The 17,895-nt window shown below is 41.0% G+C and overlaps 1 protein-coding gene across 1 annotated transcript in view; it reads right to left on the reverse strand.

Moving 5' to 3' along the window:
* Positions 1-886: 886 nt before the first annotated feature.
* LOC136358170 (amine oxidase [flavin-containing] B-like) overlaps positions 887-17,895 on the reverse strand; it is a 51,156-nt gene continuing 34,147 nt past the window's right edge. The window contains exons 7-16 of the mRNA XM_066314091.1: positions 16,267-16,416; positions 15,500-15,659; positions 14,670-14,766; positions 13,871-13,924; positions 10,081-10,138; positions 9,023-9,120; positions 7,800-7,911; positions 6,158-6,220; positions 5,588-5,751; positions 887-2,885 (exon numbers count right to left, since the gene is read on the reverse strand). Of these exons, the coding sequence (XP_066170188.1) occupies positions 5,596-5,751; positions 6,158-6,220; positions 7,800-7,911; positions 9,023-9,120; positions 10,081-10,138; positions 13,871-13,924; positions 14,670-14,766; positions 15,500-15,659; positions 16,267-16,416 (948 nt within the window). The 3' untranslated portion in view covers positions 887-2,885; positions 5,588-5,595. The remainder of the gene's footprint in view (positions 2,886-5,587; positions 5,752-6,157; positions 6,221-7,799; positions 7,912-9,022; positions 9,121-10,080; positions 10,139-13,870; positions 13,925-14,669; positions 14,767-15,499; positions 15,660-16,266; positions 16,417-17,895) is intronic.

The following is a 17,895-nucleotide window of genomic DNA, read 5'->3' on the forward strand; positions in this document are numbered from 1 at the left end:
CAGCAGTGGGTCTGTCCTGGAGCTGTCAGGGACTGCCTCTGCTGGACATGGGGAAGATTCCAGAAGCTTCCCACAGAAACCACCCCTGTAGCCCCCCAAAACCTGGCCACACAAACCCAGTACAGCAGCAATGCTTTAGAGTCATACCCACTTGCTGGCTGCTTTGAGGGCTGTGAAATGCATTGCTGGTTCTGACATGTTTCTTAGGGGACAGACGCTTTAGAGGATGTGTGAAGGATTAGTTGAGGGTGTTTGCTTTCATTGTGTTGGTGCTCCTTTAGAACTTGTAATGCTGACAGTTAAGCCTGTACAAAGAGCGCTGCACACTTTAGATGTTTTTCACATGGATGGTTACACTTTCTCCACTATTCACAGCCAACAGTTTGTGCAACCACAGGTCCCTTCCTAGGAACAAATTTGTTCTTCAGTTCCATTACCTGCAGCACTGACACTGAGCTAGTGGGTGAAATAAAGTGATACTGGTCTCTCTTTTTTTTTCTAGGGTTTTTATGTTTACATCACACAGTATTTGGTACAAGGTTTCTTCTTATGTTCAGTTTGAGCCACCTGTCTTACAGTAGTAAAAACTAATTAAGTGTAAAAGAGCTGGTCATTTATACTACTACCAAATGTGATTTTTTTTTATAATTATGTATTTAAGGGGTTGAGTGGGATTTTCTGCACTGTTTTGGGAGGTTGCTTGTGTGGTTTTGTTTTTTTTTTTCTTTTATACTCTCCTTTTCTCTACAGAGGTTTGTTTACTAAGAAAAGCTGAAGTTACCTCACAGGTTTCAGTATGAAATGCAAATTGCTGCGTCAGTAAGTAATACCACTACAACCAAGTCAAAAGGGGCTTCCACAAAAGAAAAGCCTCAAACAACACATGTGACATGACAATATTTATTGATTCTAATTAAGGTTAAAAAAATTTCACAGCTGTCAGATAAAAATATCTGCAGAGCCTATTGAAAAGGGAGCTGAAGAAGGAAACCAAGGGAGACAGTCACCACAGAGGCACTTTAGAAAATGCTACGGTTATAAAAGGCACAAATTCATCACACACACAGCATATATATTCCTGCAAAATGAAGTCACTCTTTTTAATTTATTTTTTTTTCCCAAAACACAGAGGCAGGCACCACTGAGCACTGACCTGCACATGACCACAGCAGACACGCTATAAGCAGCTGTCTATGACAATGCCTAAAGGAATTCACTGGAGAGACACTTGGAAAGCCAGGCTGCTTTGGCCATCTCAATTTCACAATCTGTTCTTCAACAGAAGGAAGATCAAGGTGATCTTACGTTGGTGGAGGTGGGAGAGAGAATGTTAGTTCATCTGAACACAGGTCAGGTTTATCTGTGAATGTTTGTAACCTGTGGTCTGAGGGGGTTTGCTTCTTGCCCAAGAGCTGATGCCTTGAGTTTTAGCTTTCATGTTTTTCAGATTCTGTGCTGCCCAGGGGTGCAGTTCTGAGCCTCATATTAAGTGTCAGTAAGCTCTCTGCACAGAGTAGCTGACAAAACAAATCCTTTTCCTGCTGAGGACCAAGGACAACTTTCAGGCCTGAAAGCATAAACGACAGTAGACCAAAGAGAGAAAACAAGGATGGGACCTCACAACCTGAGGCCGTAATTGGACCATTAAACCCCAATATGCAAATGGACCAAAACTTATAAAAATGTAAGACTCGTGACTGGTCAGCCATTCTGTGACCATTCCAAGTCTACCTTCAGTGTAGCCCTGGTCAGGGCTCTTGTCCTGCCCAAGTTGTATCCTACAGGCATTTCAATAAATACCTACTTTATTCCCTGGCTCTGTCCAGTCTCTGTTTCAGGACTTCAGCCTTCCTAAGGCATCAGAGCAGTGCTACGTCTTTTATTTAATCTTGACTCCCTAGTACTCCTGCAGGTCATACAACTCTTTCTTCCTCAAAAATATTACTTTTTTTGTGCCTCAAAAAAGGGAAAAAAAAATCTTAAAATTTCTGCACATCTGTAAAGCCTACTTCAGTGAAACAACAGGCCCACTGTGGAGACAGAAAGATTTCTTTAAGCCCCATAGTTTCTTGTCCAGCCCATGGGTTGCAGTGATGGACAATGCTCAGCGAGGTACTTAATTACTTGATTAATGTCTTTGTATTGAGAGCAGATACACTATTTGGAATCAAGAATTGCACTGCGGAAAAAAAATGCACAAATTAAAGGGAAGACAAGGAGGGTGCCTCAGATTGCTCACATCCTTGTTACTGTTGATTAGTTTATAGAATTAGATTTCAAGTACTTTGGTTAACACCGATTCCTACACCATGACCCATCATTCCTTGCATTGTACAGTGGCTACCAGAACAGTGTACAAGAAAGTAAATTTCCTTTTTTTTTTTTTTTGACAAACTCTTAAGAGCGTTACAAAATATGCATGGTAACACAGTTCAGTTCGTATGAGACAAATACAATTATTTCCATGGTTGTTCCTATGGTACATTTTACAAAGCTGGTAAACTCTTGGAACTTTCATGATAGCAGTTACCTCATCAAATCTGTTAACAAATTAAGAACACAACACAATTGGGTATCCATTAAAACAGACTTCATTCCTCTCTTCAAAGGGTTGGCATGAATTTTAATTTCAAAAATGTAAGCCAGTGCTAACAGTTCCCTCTACCCATAGGGAAGCAGCTTGATTCTCTACCTCCATTTGTCAATTCCTCATCACGCTGGCATCCATGTACACAAGGTGCCACGTATTCCTTTTGTGTGGAAAATGTTAAGAAAACAGCAGCAAATCCTTTTTTTTCATCCCATAGTGGTAGTAAGGTCCACAGCACAATCATAGCAAGACACGGCTGTAAAGACAGAGAGAGCTCTCCTACAGCTTTGGCAGTCTGCAAGGAAGAAGATAAGAGACTTTAGAGTGTTAAAACAGATGTCACAATTCAGACCTCCTAGCTCCAATCAGATTTGTTTAGAAATCTCAGGGAATCCAAATTTTTGAGATTCCCTGTCTCATCTGCTTTAGTTGTGGCAGAATAAGATGAGAAATGCTATGGGGGATTGCTTTATTCATTTTCCATCTTTCTTTCACTTTGAAATTAAGACTACAAAAGGTTTATAAGTACAGAAATTTTTCAATTTTTTTTTTAATTGGCCAATCTCATGAAAAGCTTAGGTTATGATTCAGTTCAGTTCTATCTACCTAATTTCTGATTTTGATTGGAACTTCTCCCCCTGTGGCACACAACACGATCTTGTTAAACTGGGAAAAACTTCTGCCAGATTCAGGAGCAAAAAAGAGAGAAATACATTTTGGATGTGAATAAAACCAATTTATCCTCATTAGTTTCATGAATTTTCTCCCCTTTAGAGGATGTGGAGTTTCTAGGAGAATTTCTAGGGCAGAAGCAGGACTTGAATTCCAAACAGTTTTGGCAGAAAAACCATCTGCAACTGATGAAGCAGATATACATACGTTACATATAAAGCAACTCTTTATAAGTAACGTATGTATTCACTGCCTAGCACTTACAAATATTGGGGCCAAGACTTTAAAAATGTCTCCGCAAATTTAGGTTCCCGTATTTATTTCTGGCCTGAGAATTTTGTGAGCTGAAAAAGCTCTGAACATCTAGTTCAGCTTTAGGTTCCTAATCCATTTAGTAAATAAATCACAAGGAGAGAAAACCACGTAGGAACTCTCTGCAGTAGGCAAATGTCCCAGCAAATTAGAGCTGGATGTGATACAACCAGAGAGACCATATGTACACTGCTGCACTCTTCTTCTGCCTTAAAGATCTTTATGCCTGAAAAGTTCCCCCATGCATTTTAAAAGGCTGTTATGAGGCTATTCATTTGTGATAAAATCCAAGCTGCTGCTACAAGAGGATGTTTAACCGGCACATCAAGATAAAAAGAACAAAACCTAAGGGCCAGAAAGCGAGGTGCTGCTCACAAATGTTACAGCTTTCCAAGCAGTTCAGTAAATTTCCACGGGACTATTTGGAGAACGAAGTACTGCTCTACACAAGCAAGATCAGATGTTAGCCCAAAAAGTCTGCCTGAGACTGGTGCTACAGCTCCTCCACCGTCTGCTCACACCAGTTGCTGAATTTATTATTATACTTCCCTCCATGGCTCTTTACTACAATCCAATATTTTTTACATATAAATTGCTACTCGTTGAAGGGAGAAGTGCAGCAAACAGGCTCTGAAAAATTCCAGACATCTTCAACTTCATGTGCACCAGATCTTGTTCTCAGCCATACCTGTCTTTTCCTGTTTCATCTTGTGCACAGGTAACGCAGCAGAAATGTCTAGAACAAGGTACCAACACGTTGACAAGTAGGAAATGAGGTTTTAGTGGGTGGATTTTTTTTTTTTTTCACTTCTCCCCTCACCCCTGTATAATGCTTTCTTTATATCTTCTCTTTTTTTCTCTCCCCATTTTTTGAACAGTACCAAGCGAAGGAGAGCAGAGGCACCTGCATGTGACTCTCAAATCCACAATTCTCTTTGATCTCCCTATCATTTAGATCCCTGATCAGTTATCAAAAGTGCAGAGTCAGTGCAACACAGCACAGCAGGCAGAAGTGGAAGTGCTAATCCTATCAATAGGGTTGTTAGGAAAGACCAAAACTCTGAATCAGCAAATCTGTGTTCAGAATGAAGCAAGACCTCAGGGGCAGAAAAGCTGGGTGGGTTGTTTTGGTTTGATTGCTTTGGTTTATTTTGGTTTTTTTATGCTAACAACTACATTTTCAAGCCCACTGTGCCCCAGCAGGCAAGAGGCAGCCTCCAGGAGCTCACAGGGACAGACTCCACTGGCTCTGCTGAGCCAGGCTCTTGTGAACAGCCAGGATGCTGGAAACATCTGAAATTCATCCACATTGCCAAACACAGCAGGACTATTGTCCTTTAGCTCACTGTAGGACATAAATGCCACTGGAAATGCCAGCATCCTACGGTTGAACTCGGGTAGATGGATAAATTTAGCCTGCCTTGTCCCTTAGGTGCTCCCTGGGCTCTGGACATCTGGGTAAGAAATAAAAACACTAACATTTTCTTACCAGTAATTGGCATGAACCATCTGATTATTCTGTAAGCTGTAAGGATTCTGTAAGAATATTCTGTAAGGATTTATTTTCTCAGTCTACCACACAAGAAGGCAGAAATCCTTTGTTTACAACTAGAGATAGTGTTGTACAGTACAAATAGGGCCTGTGGAGAGTTGGAGTTCAGTGTCTGGTTCTGACATAAAAGTAAGACCAAGCAGAAATCCAATGAGAATAGCCTTTAAAGAGGTATTTTGTCACTTGTATTCTGAGATCTGGATCAAACCCTCAAAGAGATAACACTTGGTACCCCAGAAATTCAACAACCAAAATGTTGCTTCTGGAAGTAGGCCTGGACTCTAGAGGGTTTTATTTCATATGGATCCCTTTATTAAATCCCTTCTCTCCAGCCTATTTTCTCTACTGTCTTCACCTCTACCTCAGATTTTGGAGACAGAAAAGTACATGACAAAAGAAAACCTCTGAAAACAAAAAAAAAAAGAAGAAAACCCCTCAGTTTTGAGGCTTTGAGTTGGTACCTTTTTTTTCAGTTTCGAACCAGAAGTCCCTTTTTGTAGGCAAATAACCCAGCTGCAGCCACAGAGGTGAAGAAAGTGGAAAATCCAATCAGCTTTAGCAGTCCTGGCACAGATGGCAAGTTCCTCTCCCAGAAGGTTGTAGTGATGGGCAAAGCTGGCACATCCTGTGGGGAGAGCATCCATTATCCACATAACATCTCCACTGAGAGAGGAGGGATATAAACTGAGAGAACCTTGCAGCAGGAACAGAACTGGGCTGAAGCAGTTATATCTTATCAAGAAGCAGTGTATCCAGATTTTCTGCTCAAAGGGTAGGACACACACATGGAAAGGATTCACAGCCCAGTTAAGAAGTGCAGCTCTTTCCAAACTTGCCTTACAGACTTGTCAGATGGGTTTCTATCCTCTTCCTTTTATAGGTAAGAGCAATTTTGGTGAATAAGGGAAAGTTTATTGTGCCTTATTAAGGCTTTGATCTAGTGAACTTATATAAAAAAAGACAAAATATTTATCTCATCAGCAAAACAGCAGGAAAAAACCCCAATCCATTTTATCCACATGAATACTTACAACTGATTCAGGTTCTGGCTTCCAAATTTCGCTGTCTGGGATTTTCCTCATAGCAAACAGTATCTGAAAATAAATGACATTGTCAATAAGTACCATTGATTCTTCAAGACAGAAAAAAAAATCTGGTTTCAATTTTTGTTTAAAAATGGCATGATGACTGAGCACATGAATCACAGTGTATTCAAACTTTAGAAGAAAACTCAACCTTTCACAACTTGTTTCTGGGGAGGGCTGATATTTAATAAGAAACTCCTCCTTGTGGATCATAGAAACAGTAACAGAAAAATCTCTTTATGCTTAGTCCATGCAAGATATTGGAATTTGTCCAGTCCCAGGGGAACAGGATAATGTGATTATGACTAAGAGTTAGGCTCTCATGGCAAAGTGAGGCATGAAGACACCAGTTACAAGGAACAGCTTGTTTTGCAAATTTTGTCATGATGTAGGAAGAGGAACAGCATCCTGGGAGTGATGACAGACCACTATTTTCAGCCTGAGAAAAGCAAAACTAAAACAAAAACCTTCATAATGGGAAAGTTACCATTCAAAGCATCAAAGACAGCAGAGATCAGTAGGATAACAAAGACTCTTTGAAATTAAATTCAGGCAAGACAGCAAGATTAGCTTCTTCTACAGTGAAATAAAATGGAGATGGTTATATTAATGCTTTTTTTTTTTTTTTTTCTATTCCAGGCACTTGTAGATTTAAGATTTAACATCTTTCATGAGGGGATTTTAGTGTAGACAAGATTCATGGACCCTGTCAACTCTTCAATGCAGGAGAGTGAGAAGCACTGAATTTTTAACACATTTTCCTTTCCTAAGTAAACAAGAAAAGGAAATTTTTACCAGTCAAGTGCATTTATCTACTCCTCTGCTGAGGCCTATGGAGGCTCTGCTGTAATATCCTTACATCAGAGAGATCATGAGGCCTCTGGAGTTTTTCAGGAGCACCTGAGGTATAACTTTCTCAAATGGAATAATTTATGAATAATTGATCTCTGTCTCTTGGGGCAGGAGTATGGGCCAGATGAACTCTCCACATTCCTTCCAGGACAATTCGTGTTCCTTGACTATTTTTTAGCCACAAGGGAACTTCATCTCATAAAACAAAGATTAAATTTTTTTCCTTTGCTGCTCCATAAGCTGTAATGTTCCTGAAAATGCTCAGGGCATTGGCATTTTCTCAGAAGAAAAATATCTCAGTCCTTGTTTAGTGACTCTGTGTTAAGGCTGTCTCAGTGGAACACCATTGTTGGAAATATTGAGGAAAAGCCTGGCTTGGTGTGCAGAGCTGCAGGACTGAGCTGTTCCCATGCTCTAACAGCCAGGATCTCTCAGCATGATGATTAACAGATCTGGGAGGACAATGACTGGGGGAGAACTTGGGACTTCTGTAAAAGAAGAAAGAATTTAATCCTAGAAACAAGGGGAGAGTCTGACAAAATAGCCAGAACCCTTTCTAACATTCCAAATCTAAGTGCAAAACCTTCATCCTTTCTGAAGTCAATCCCCTTTGCAGGGATTTGCACCAAGATTCAGAACATCTGAAGCTGTCCACACTCAGTTTTCATTTCCCCTCCAACCACAAGACCTTTCATTTTCCAGAGGACATTTTACAGTGTCCCCTGAGCATCTGTACCTCTCTGGCTGCTCTTTCTCCAGCCTGGACAGCCCCTTCCATGTATCCACTCCACTCAGTGGCTGTCTCTGTGCCAGCAAAATAGATCCTGCCAACGGGCTGCCGAATGATCCTGGAGGGGGACAAGCAAAAAGTCACATCAGCTGCATCAGGAAAGAACTGAAATAGCTGGGTTAATGTTGGAATAAAAGTGTTTTAAATAACAGCAAACACTTGAAGATAATAGCACTGGGTGAGTGGAGCTGGAGGAGGAATCTGGGCTGCATTTAATTTCTTACAGTGAACATGCCAGTGTTCACATTTTTTAAATGTTTACACTGTTCATTGGTGGAAACAACAACTATAGCTGAAAAGGACAACTATTTTGAGTTGAGTTCAACTTACACTATCTTACAGTTCGAGGTTGTGGAATAACTACCAGTGCCAGGCATTACTGGCACAGTGCAGCATTCTGAAATATATCCCAAAATATTTGAAACAATAAGTAAATAAACAAAAAGCATTGTTTTCATTCTATTTTTGCCAGAATCTGCAATAATTATAAATTTAATTACTTTAATACTAAGGCCTCCATAAGATCTTTGTTACAACTGCTTTATTGCTCTTAGTTACTTTTAAATTATAAGAACTTAAAACTTCAAAAGTACAGCTCCTCTACCACATTAAAACCTGTGTATCTAAATCCAATCACCAGTCTGAAGTAAGTCTTTTTCTTGTTGGTAATTCTTATTTTCATGCAAAAACTTTAATGGGAAAGGACTATACAACAGCACACTGATCACTGTATTAAGCTTTCACTGCTAAAAAAGAAAAGAATGAGCCAAAGGAATCCCTCATTACCATCAGTGTCAGCAAGAACTAACTCTGTCAGTATTTTTAAATCATCAGCTAAAGAAATGCTTGAAATGGTTACACTGATCTCAAATACCCAAAGCCATTTTTGTAAGCAGACCATGGAAGCTCCCCAGCTCCCTCCCCAGAACCTCCTGAGCTGAACTCACCAAATAACAGGAGTGGATAAAACCCCCTAATGATACTGTACTCATCCATCATAAAGCCCAACAGAGACAAGTGGAAGGTTATCCCATCTGTTTCAAACATCCCCCAGTGATCTTAAAGGTATAAAGCGAACAGTGACAGAGGATTTATGACCCTTTCTGAGGATATTTATTAACTTGGTCTTATCTTACCACTCCAAAGCCCACTATAAATAGACACTGTACCTTCCATACTGAGTCATTATGCCTGGTGGGAAGTAAGCTGTGTAGCAGCCCCCAGAATACTGCTCTTCACACCAGTTCTTCTCTTCATAATGCACGGGCTGTAAAACAGAGATTAATTCACTCAGGGAAAGGACAAAGTCTCGAGGAAGTTAATAACACAACTGAGGAGAGAGCAGAGAAGAACAGCTTATCATTTGCTGCATGTCAACATCTGACAAGATGAGCACATTTAACAAGTCTCTTAATGCAGCATGAATGCAACACAATAAACCCTAATTTTTTAAAAATAGGAATACACTGTCTAAAAAACTAGTTAATCTGGCCATTGTACAGCATAATCCTCTTAATCTGTCAATGTTAATTTATGCTTTGTGCACACATTTATGCTTTGAGCCATGTAAAGCAAAGCTAACCTCCAGTGTATACAGTTGTAATACTTGTAACGTGTATATTGGGTACAAATATACACTGTTAAAAATGCAAAAGTGTGGCACTTGCATGGTTCTGTGTACAACATCGTTGTGTTCAAAGTCATGTGTTCTCCAGACTGGTGTCTACAACTTTTAACCCTGTAAAACTGTTCTTACAAGTAGAAGCGGCATTAATCACAAAATTTAAGTGTGAGATCACACAAAACCTAACAGCCATTTACCTTTACAGGGAAGAGAAGGCAAAGGAAAGGAAAAAAAAAAAAAACCCAAAAAAAAAACCCAAAAAACAAAAAACAATACATGCAGCAGTGGATCTTAACAACTAGTAAGACAGAAGTCACAACATGGACAAAGAGGGAAAGCAAGCCTGTCACGTGTGACCGCAGCTGAGGTTTATGGTGGCAAGCACTGAGAATCCCATCCCACCCATGGAGCTGGACAAGAATGCATCAACAAAAACATCTTTTAATGTTCCATTAATGTTCATAAAGCTCTTTCTTATCCTCACTGTCAAACCCAACCCAAGGCCTGCCAGGATCTTCTCTCCACTCCTGCACTGAGGGCAGCAAGTGCTCCCAGAGCAGGTACCTTTTCCAAAGGTACCTTTTCCAGAGATTTGGTGCTTACATGTAAAGCTTCCTCTGATCCCAGAACCTTTGCATAGAGCTCACACAGCCTCATCTTCCTGTGAGAGAAAAGCAACAAGAAGACTTCAGTGTGAGGAAAGAGAAAACAAATCACTTTTAATATACCCTATTTCTAAGAGGACAACTATTGTATATGCTTGAATGTGAGGTTCCAGCTTTTTAGGATCTATCCCAAATTAACACTAGAAATAACCCAAGCTCCTGTGCTGCATAAGTTCTGGATTTCCAGCAGTTTTGCAAGCAGTTCTCTTCAGATAACTCCAGCAACCAAAACCCCCAGATTATCCAAATGGTCTCCAGGCCATCAGGAAAAAAAGGAGTAAGGAGTTACACATTTTTGTCTTGGTACATAGTCTAACCTACAGTTTGTTCCTGCAAAGAAGCAGGTCCCAATATACTGTGGCTCTCAGGGAATCAGTACTTAATTTCTGTTTATATAAAATTTCCTCCTGTTTTAAGTTTATGAGTCTATAAATCATTGAATACACTTCATTCTGTAGCAAACCTCAAGTACAATTAAGTTTGTTCCTACAAGCCCTTGGGTCTTACTCTTAGCCACGCTGCACCAATTCCCAAAAGCAAGAAGATCAGGATGAAGTAAGTTATGGAAAACAAACACAGCTCTGGGAAGACATTTACTTCTGGAAGAAAATCCAGTGCTCCACAAAAAGCCAAGCTGGGCACAGAAACACAGGAGTCCCAGCTCTGTAACAGTGAGGGCTGCCCTTTCAGCTATAAGAGCACATGAGGAAACCAAACATCATTGCTGTAAGATGCAGCCCAGCTCTACAGGAACCCAGCTATTCCCATGAGCAGCTGAACTCAAAGATGCTATGGAAAGAGGATGAAGAGAAACAGAATGACTTGAAGGGCCTTGAAGGTGTCCTCACATGCAGGTTGGAGCTTGAGCAAGAAAGGGAAGGTTGCTACAGTTCAGGAAGAGCCATGGCCCTTGGGGAAGGAAACAGCCCCTTCCTTTTGCCTTGGGGCAGAGGACAAGGGTCAGCCTGCTCCAGAAGCACTGAAGGGCCAGAAAGGCTCAGAGAGCTCCAGGACCTAAATATGAACATTCCTCTGCAGTCAGGAGTGACACAAAGCCAGCAACAGCTGTAAGGAAAAGGGTGAGCTCCCAATTTCTCCACAAGTGAGGTGAGCACCGTGCCCTGCACACCACCAGCACCTACCCAGTGTCTGAACAGAACAAAGCCATTTTAACTGCAGGATCCAGCCAAGCCTCTGCTGAGGTCAGCCCACCAGCTCTGACAAATGTCTCAATTTGATCAATTCCTCCTTTCAGGGCAGGTCAGAAACACCACAGGGCTCCACAGGAAAATGAATTATCACTTTGGGACCCATCTGCTTCTGCTCCTCACAGAACTATGGCAGGGATGAGAAAGACTCCTCTTTAGCCTGCCTGTGCCCTGTCCTTTTTCCACAGTGGCTTGCAGACCCTGCAGGGAGCCTGGAGATGGCATACCAGTGACAGAAAGGTATTGTCACTTGTGGCCAACTGCAAGGCTCCACAAAGGTGCAAGTTCACAGCTGTGTGCTGAGTACATTGCAAACACAGAATAGTTAGTTCAAGATAGCTGTGCAAAGGAAAATATTAAGCTTCAATATTAAGGTCAAGAGCATCTTCAGACTCTAAGGAAGTGTAGAAATTGGAAGGAATTATTCATTAGTAATAGGGTATTATTTGACAAGAAAAAAACCTCCAATGAGCAAACAAAACAAAAACCAAACCAGCACTTTCTAAAGGATTGAATTGTATCCACATAAATCAATTAATGAGGACACTACCCCTAATAAGAGCAATCTTTGCATGTTGCTGGTCTCTCCACAAGGTCTGCACTTTTTGTCTTAGAGAGGTTTAAAGAAATTCTTATTAATGGACTTATAGTTATGCTAGCATGGAACATAATAGCAGTACATGGAATATGCAGTGAGCAAAATCCTCATTTCTCGGCTTTGGGCTCAGCTGTGAAATTGCTATAAGCACTAAATAAGAGGAATGTTATGGCTGGAGCTGCCAAGGTAGGGTCCTGTTGAGAGTCACACTGAAGAAGTGAGAAGCTGAGAAGTGCACATGCAGACACTCAGCTCCTTTCCTGGTCTCTTACTCCACAGCAGTGTGTGATGCCATGGCCTTCACTGCACAGCTCTGAAAGGCAGGGCACAGTCTCACCACTGGCACCTGACCTGGGGAGACCAGCTGGAAGGCAGCAGTGAAATTTACTCCCTTCAGTCTGGCTTAGCTGTGTAAAGATTCCCATCTTCTCCCACAGTTTCCAAGTCATGATTTAGGACAGTTGCCACAGACTCTACCTCCTACTCTTCATAGCCAAGGATTACCAGAACACTCACCCTGTCCTCAGCACAGTGTCCTGCACCAGGGGACAGCCAGAATATTCCACAACCATTCTTTACCAAAGCAAAGTCCCTCCTAGCCTAACATTTATTCCGCAAAAGAATTCAGAACTCTTGTATAAAACTTGGCTGTTGGCAGCAGCAGAGTCAGATAATTGTGCCAGTGCTTTTAAAGCCCAGGGAAAAGGATGGTGCCTTGCAAACAGCAAGGACAGACTCTAATTTCATAGAAAGGAAAGCTGTTCTCAGAGACTGTAAAGGCTCACCTGTATGGAGGGTATTCACACACAGTGAAAGACACCATTTAGTGTTTAGGATGGTTCAAAATGCTGGGCACACTGGGTTTCACAATACCTACGTGACTTTTATCATCTGGCACCTGCTGGGCCTCAGTGCTTGGCCATCCCTGCCAAAATTAAAAGAGCTCTGTGGTACCAGGCTGTCATTTGAACAGACTGGGACATAAACAGCTCCATTTAGAGCCATTATCCACAGACTGCCAGACTATCTGAGATGACTGCATCTTCTCTAGTTAGACCAGCCATTACTGTAAAAATGTTTACTTGGGCACAGTGGCCCTTTATCATACTTTAAAATCAAATGTATTTTCTCCCTGTCAAACCAAGGCTCTCCTCACTATCCAGTTTCTACTTGCAGCTTTGATTTGATCAGATACAGTGAATCAGATGGAAATGGAAAATAAAAAAAATCATTATTTTATAAATGCTATTTTAGTAATATACCAAAGAGCACTACTTTATGCAGAGATTTGTTTTGAGAAGACAGTAAAATGACCTTCATCTGTGCCTGAAGGGCATTTATTTCCCCACACTAAGGGCAGAGATGGAGGCAGCTTTCTGATCCCTTCATGATGCTGAAGCTTCCTCTTGGCAGCTACAGGTTCAAGTTGCACTAAGTTACAGACACTGAAAGGACCCTTCAGGGTGAACAGAAAATAAAGATTAAAATCAAACACAGAGGTCAAACCTTTCCCTTCTGACAAGCTTTCCAAGAGCTCAGGGCACCTGCAGGAAGCCAGGGAGGCAGCAGTGGGGGAAGGAGGCTGCTTCTGGACACTTTCCAGCAGAATATCTACACCACTTTACATTCAGCACCTTAGAGCTGTTCCTTAGCAAGAGTCACGCAAACAGAGAAGCTCAACAAATAAGGACCAGGAAAATAAGAAGCAGGACCCTAGAGAGTTTCCAAAGGTCAAGAGCTATGTGGGAATTCTGTGGGTCCTTCATCCAAAACCAAGTAAGGCATCCTCCTCCTTAATGTCTGCCCACTGGCACAAGGTCACAGATAACTTCCTTCAAATTGGAGCATTTTCTTCCTGCTCTGCTCATTTATAACAAAACTTCCACTGGAATTCCACACAGATCTCCAGAGTTTGTACTTACCTTTCTTCTTTTGTGAGACCTGTCAGTCTTCTGCACTTCCGAGCAAGAATGAAGCTGTAAGACCAAAAACAATTTACTCCCATTATTCTGCTACATTTCCGGCATTATTTAAAATGCCAAGAACTTATCATGAGATGCTGTGATTCACAGCCATAGCTTTAGGGTCTCTAATAAAAGCAACCATTTCACCTCTCTGAATAATGCTCCACCTGCTGCTTGCAGGACTCATTTAGGAAGGAGTCACTCTAAAATTCATGTTAGAATATTTGCATAAGCTATTTCCCAATTACTTTAATTTTATACAGCCTTGGGTGCAGGCATATAGCAACAACACGAAACTCGAGATTGAGCTGGAAATCATTTTTTAATAAAAGTGTTAAGACTGATCATATTCTCTGGTTGCTAAAATAACCAGAACAAAATAAAATTTAATTCTAGAAAACAAATTTTCATTTAGAACTGAAGTACTTGGCGATAACTTTACATTTTTGCAATCATCCCTTTCTTTTTTTTCTTTCCTTTCTTCTTCTCCAAGTTTGTACTTTGCCTAACACAGAGGCAAAAGATAACAGTGATAAAAAGTAGAAAGAGATAATTTAATTTTTTAATTAGTAATGCAGTCATAGAGGAAAATTTTGAAGTAAAACAATCACAGAATATCACCATGCACTCAGAAACTAAACTTTAAATTATTTTTTAAGTATTTTCTTTCAAAAGTATCAGGTTTTCCACTTCAATTGTTGCCTCTAAGACAAAATAAAAAGCATTAACTAGACAAGACACTTTCTTTGTCCCTTACCCTATTATGGCAGGATAGCTGCCATCAGGCTTAGTGTCATCAAGTGTTAGACCAATTGCAGCATCCTCATCTTCAATGATCATGGTACCACAATACCCTGGCAAGAACAAGGTGGAAAAGCAGTCACGATCCATGAATCAAAGCACAGGAGCTTCCAAGAAGTTGTAAAATACTCATTCACCTCCTGCTGATCCATCCTAAGACTAATAGCCAAAACAAGACAGGATCCAGAACCATCAAGTTCATTTACAAAGATGGGGGGTGGATGATATTCGGAGGCAAACAGATGTGGGCTCATTATAGCCAATAATGAAAAGTGTTACTGCATTGCAGTTTGCCTTGGATTCAGTAAATTCCAAAAGAGGTGTCATGATGGAAGCATCCAGCACATAAGAGGAGCCCAGGATGACTAGCCCAGCTGGGGATGTCTGTGTGGAGACACCTTCAATTAATGCTGACCAGTCCATGCAGAAAGCAGAATCTGTGCAGACCCTTCCATCACACATCACCTGTACCTTACCTTTACACTCCTGTACAAGGGAGAGAGGCTCATATCCATATCCAGGTGCCACTCAAGGAGAGGACAACAGAATAACCAAGGCAACACAAGCAAGAGGCATGAATTCTCCCCTCATGACTACCTCCTTTTTTGTTTCCTCACCCACCCTCTCCTCCCAAGTTTCTCTCACAGAGGAAGGCAGAAATGGCATAGAAGAATATGAAGTCTCCTTCTAAGGTTTAGCATGCTCTGAACAAAGAGTCTGTTCTGTTGTCAGGTGCTCTCTTCCCTCTCTCTGTCACTACTATTCCTTTCAATTAAAATGCAATACCCTTCTTCCTCCAGAAAGTTTCCTTGTAGTACACGATGCACTTGATGACTGAGCCCATGGGGATTCTGTTGATGAGCTGGTTCCTCATTGGGGGCAAAGGTGGGTTGAAATGAATCTTCAAACAAAGAGCTGGGGGAATGGCAATGATGACATATTTGCCCTGGAAAAGAAATTATCCATAAGCCAAATACATTCTCCCCTACTTCAGCCCAAGTATACTGCTCTAATGATCTTTGCAGACACCTGAGGAGGCTGCAGGGTGTATCTTGTGAAGTGATTTTGGCATTTAGCTAAAGAATTGCAGAATGAAACCCTCACAAAATCCTTCTCATTAAATAAGAAACAATCATTACATAAACAGCCATCTGTTCAAATGATGGACAGCTGTCCTTCCCTGATGCTGACAAGGAAATGCTGTGCTCTAAGAGTCCACTCTTCTCTGTTACAAGTTGGAAGCAAAGCTTGAAGTGGTTTTCACTGAAAGTTTGCTGATAAATTATGTTTTACACCTTACAATTACCCTCTAATTGAGAAGGGAACCGAACACAAAGAGGTGCCAGGAAAGGAAAAGCCTGAATGCACACTTTGCTTTTAGGCATCACTTTAAAGCTCCTACACTGCTGCTGCTTCAGGACAATGAGAACGTGTGACTTCCTGTCACAGTCACATATTTTCATATAGAGCTTTGGACAAGCCAAAAAGGAGAAGCTAAGAGTTTTGTAGCCACCCATCCCACCACTAATGATGTCTTACAGACATGCCATTACCTCATACAAGTCGTGGTCCAGGGTTTCCACGATGACACCATCCCCTGACTGGTCGACGCGCACCACCGGCTTCTTCAGCCTCACCCGCCCACCCAGGCGCTCCATCATCCTCTCACTGATCTGCCCAGAGCCCCCAACAAACTTCCTCTCCTGAAACACAGACACCACAGCTCAGCAGAGCAGTGCTCGTGGAGCGTGTATCGTGACAAAGCATTTCTCTTGGCATTCAAAGCAAACCCCCATCTTCCACTGTTATCAAAATGTTTTAGGGAATTTTTGCAGTCTCACCTGGAAATGCACCCATTTTACTTTCTCCTTCCACCAGCTTTTCAAATCTTTCCCATATCTGACCACCATTTGAACTCTAGTCAAAACTAAAAGTAATAGTGATGCCTGAAGTTTTAGCTTTCATGTTTTTCAGATTCTGTGCTGCCCAGGGGTGCAGTTCTGAGCCTCATAGTGTCACTCAGCTCTTCACAGAGCAGGGAGACAAAACAAATCCTTTTCCTGCTGAAGACCAAGGACAACTTTCAGGCCCAAAAGCACAAACAGTGGACTGAAGAGAGAAACAAGAAGGATGAGACTTCAACATCTGAACCTGTAATCGGACAATTAAACCTCAATATGTAAATAGACCAAAACTTTTAAAAGTGTGAGACCTGGCGACCAGTTGTCCATTTTTGTGGCCATTTTGGGTCCACCTTGGATGTAGCCCTGGTCAGGCTCTTGTCCTGCCCGAGGTGTATCCTAAAGGCCCTTTGATAAATACCTACTTTATTCTCTAACCCTGTCCAGTCTGTGTTTCAGGTCAGCCTTCCCAAGGCATCAATAGTAACCTTGTAAAAAACTCCCTTCTCCAAATGTGGTCTCCCAAAAGATTCCACACATCTATGTGAATCAGCAAGACTTCTGAAAAGTGCTTAAGCCCTCAAATCTTTCTCTGAGTTCACTCATCCCTGAAGAGCTCTGTGTATCAGAAGCAGGAAACCTGACCTCCATAATAAATAACAAGGTGTAAGAAGTAACCTTAGCTCACATGAAAAATGTCTGCTGCAGTACGTAATTCAACCCAACTTAAACTCAAATCATCTCTAACATAGTACAGAATTCAAATAATATTTAATTAAACATATTTAACTTAAATTATCTACAGTAATTGCTTATCTGTGCATATTTAAGCATTTTAATATGGTTAATGTATTCACATTTTTATTTATGATTAAATAATTAGCATTTCTAAAAATATATCCATTTCTGATACAATTAGTGAAATTCGCACTTCTCAAGTAGAAGACCATTAAAAGAGTCTTTACCTTCTTCAAATGCAGAAGCAGCTCTAATGTACCAGACTGCAAACATTTCAAAGCAATACCATATTTAAGCAGGGGTGTTCATTTTCTTTAGACTGATTTTAAAATCTTAATGGTGCTAATGCTCAGAAATTTGCTTCTTAGGAACCCAGCTCTGGGCTACATTTTTAGTATTTACTTGCAGCTGACATTGCCATCTCCATTAAGTGCATCTGCTAAGGATGGCTTCAGCCTCATGACAGAAATAAGCATAAGTAAAATTTTCTCTTTTCAATGTGGATAAGCAAAGCACATGTTTTAATCTGTATCCAAAAAAAAA

The sequence above is a fragment of the Sylvia atricapilla genome, chromosome 2, assembly GCF_009819655.1.
Source record: "Sylvia atricapilla isolate bSylAtr1 chromosome 2, bSylAtr1.pri, whole genome shotgun sequence".
In the NCBI taxonomy this organism is placed as follows: domain Eukaryota; kingdom Metazoa; phylum Chordata; class Aves; order Passeriformes; family Sylviidae; genus Sylvia; species Sylvia atricapilla.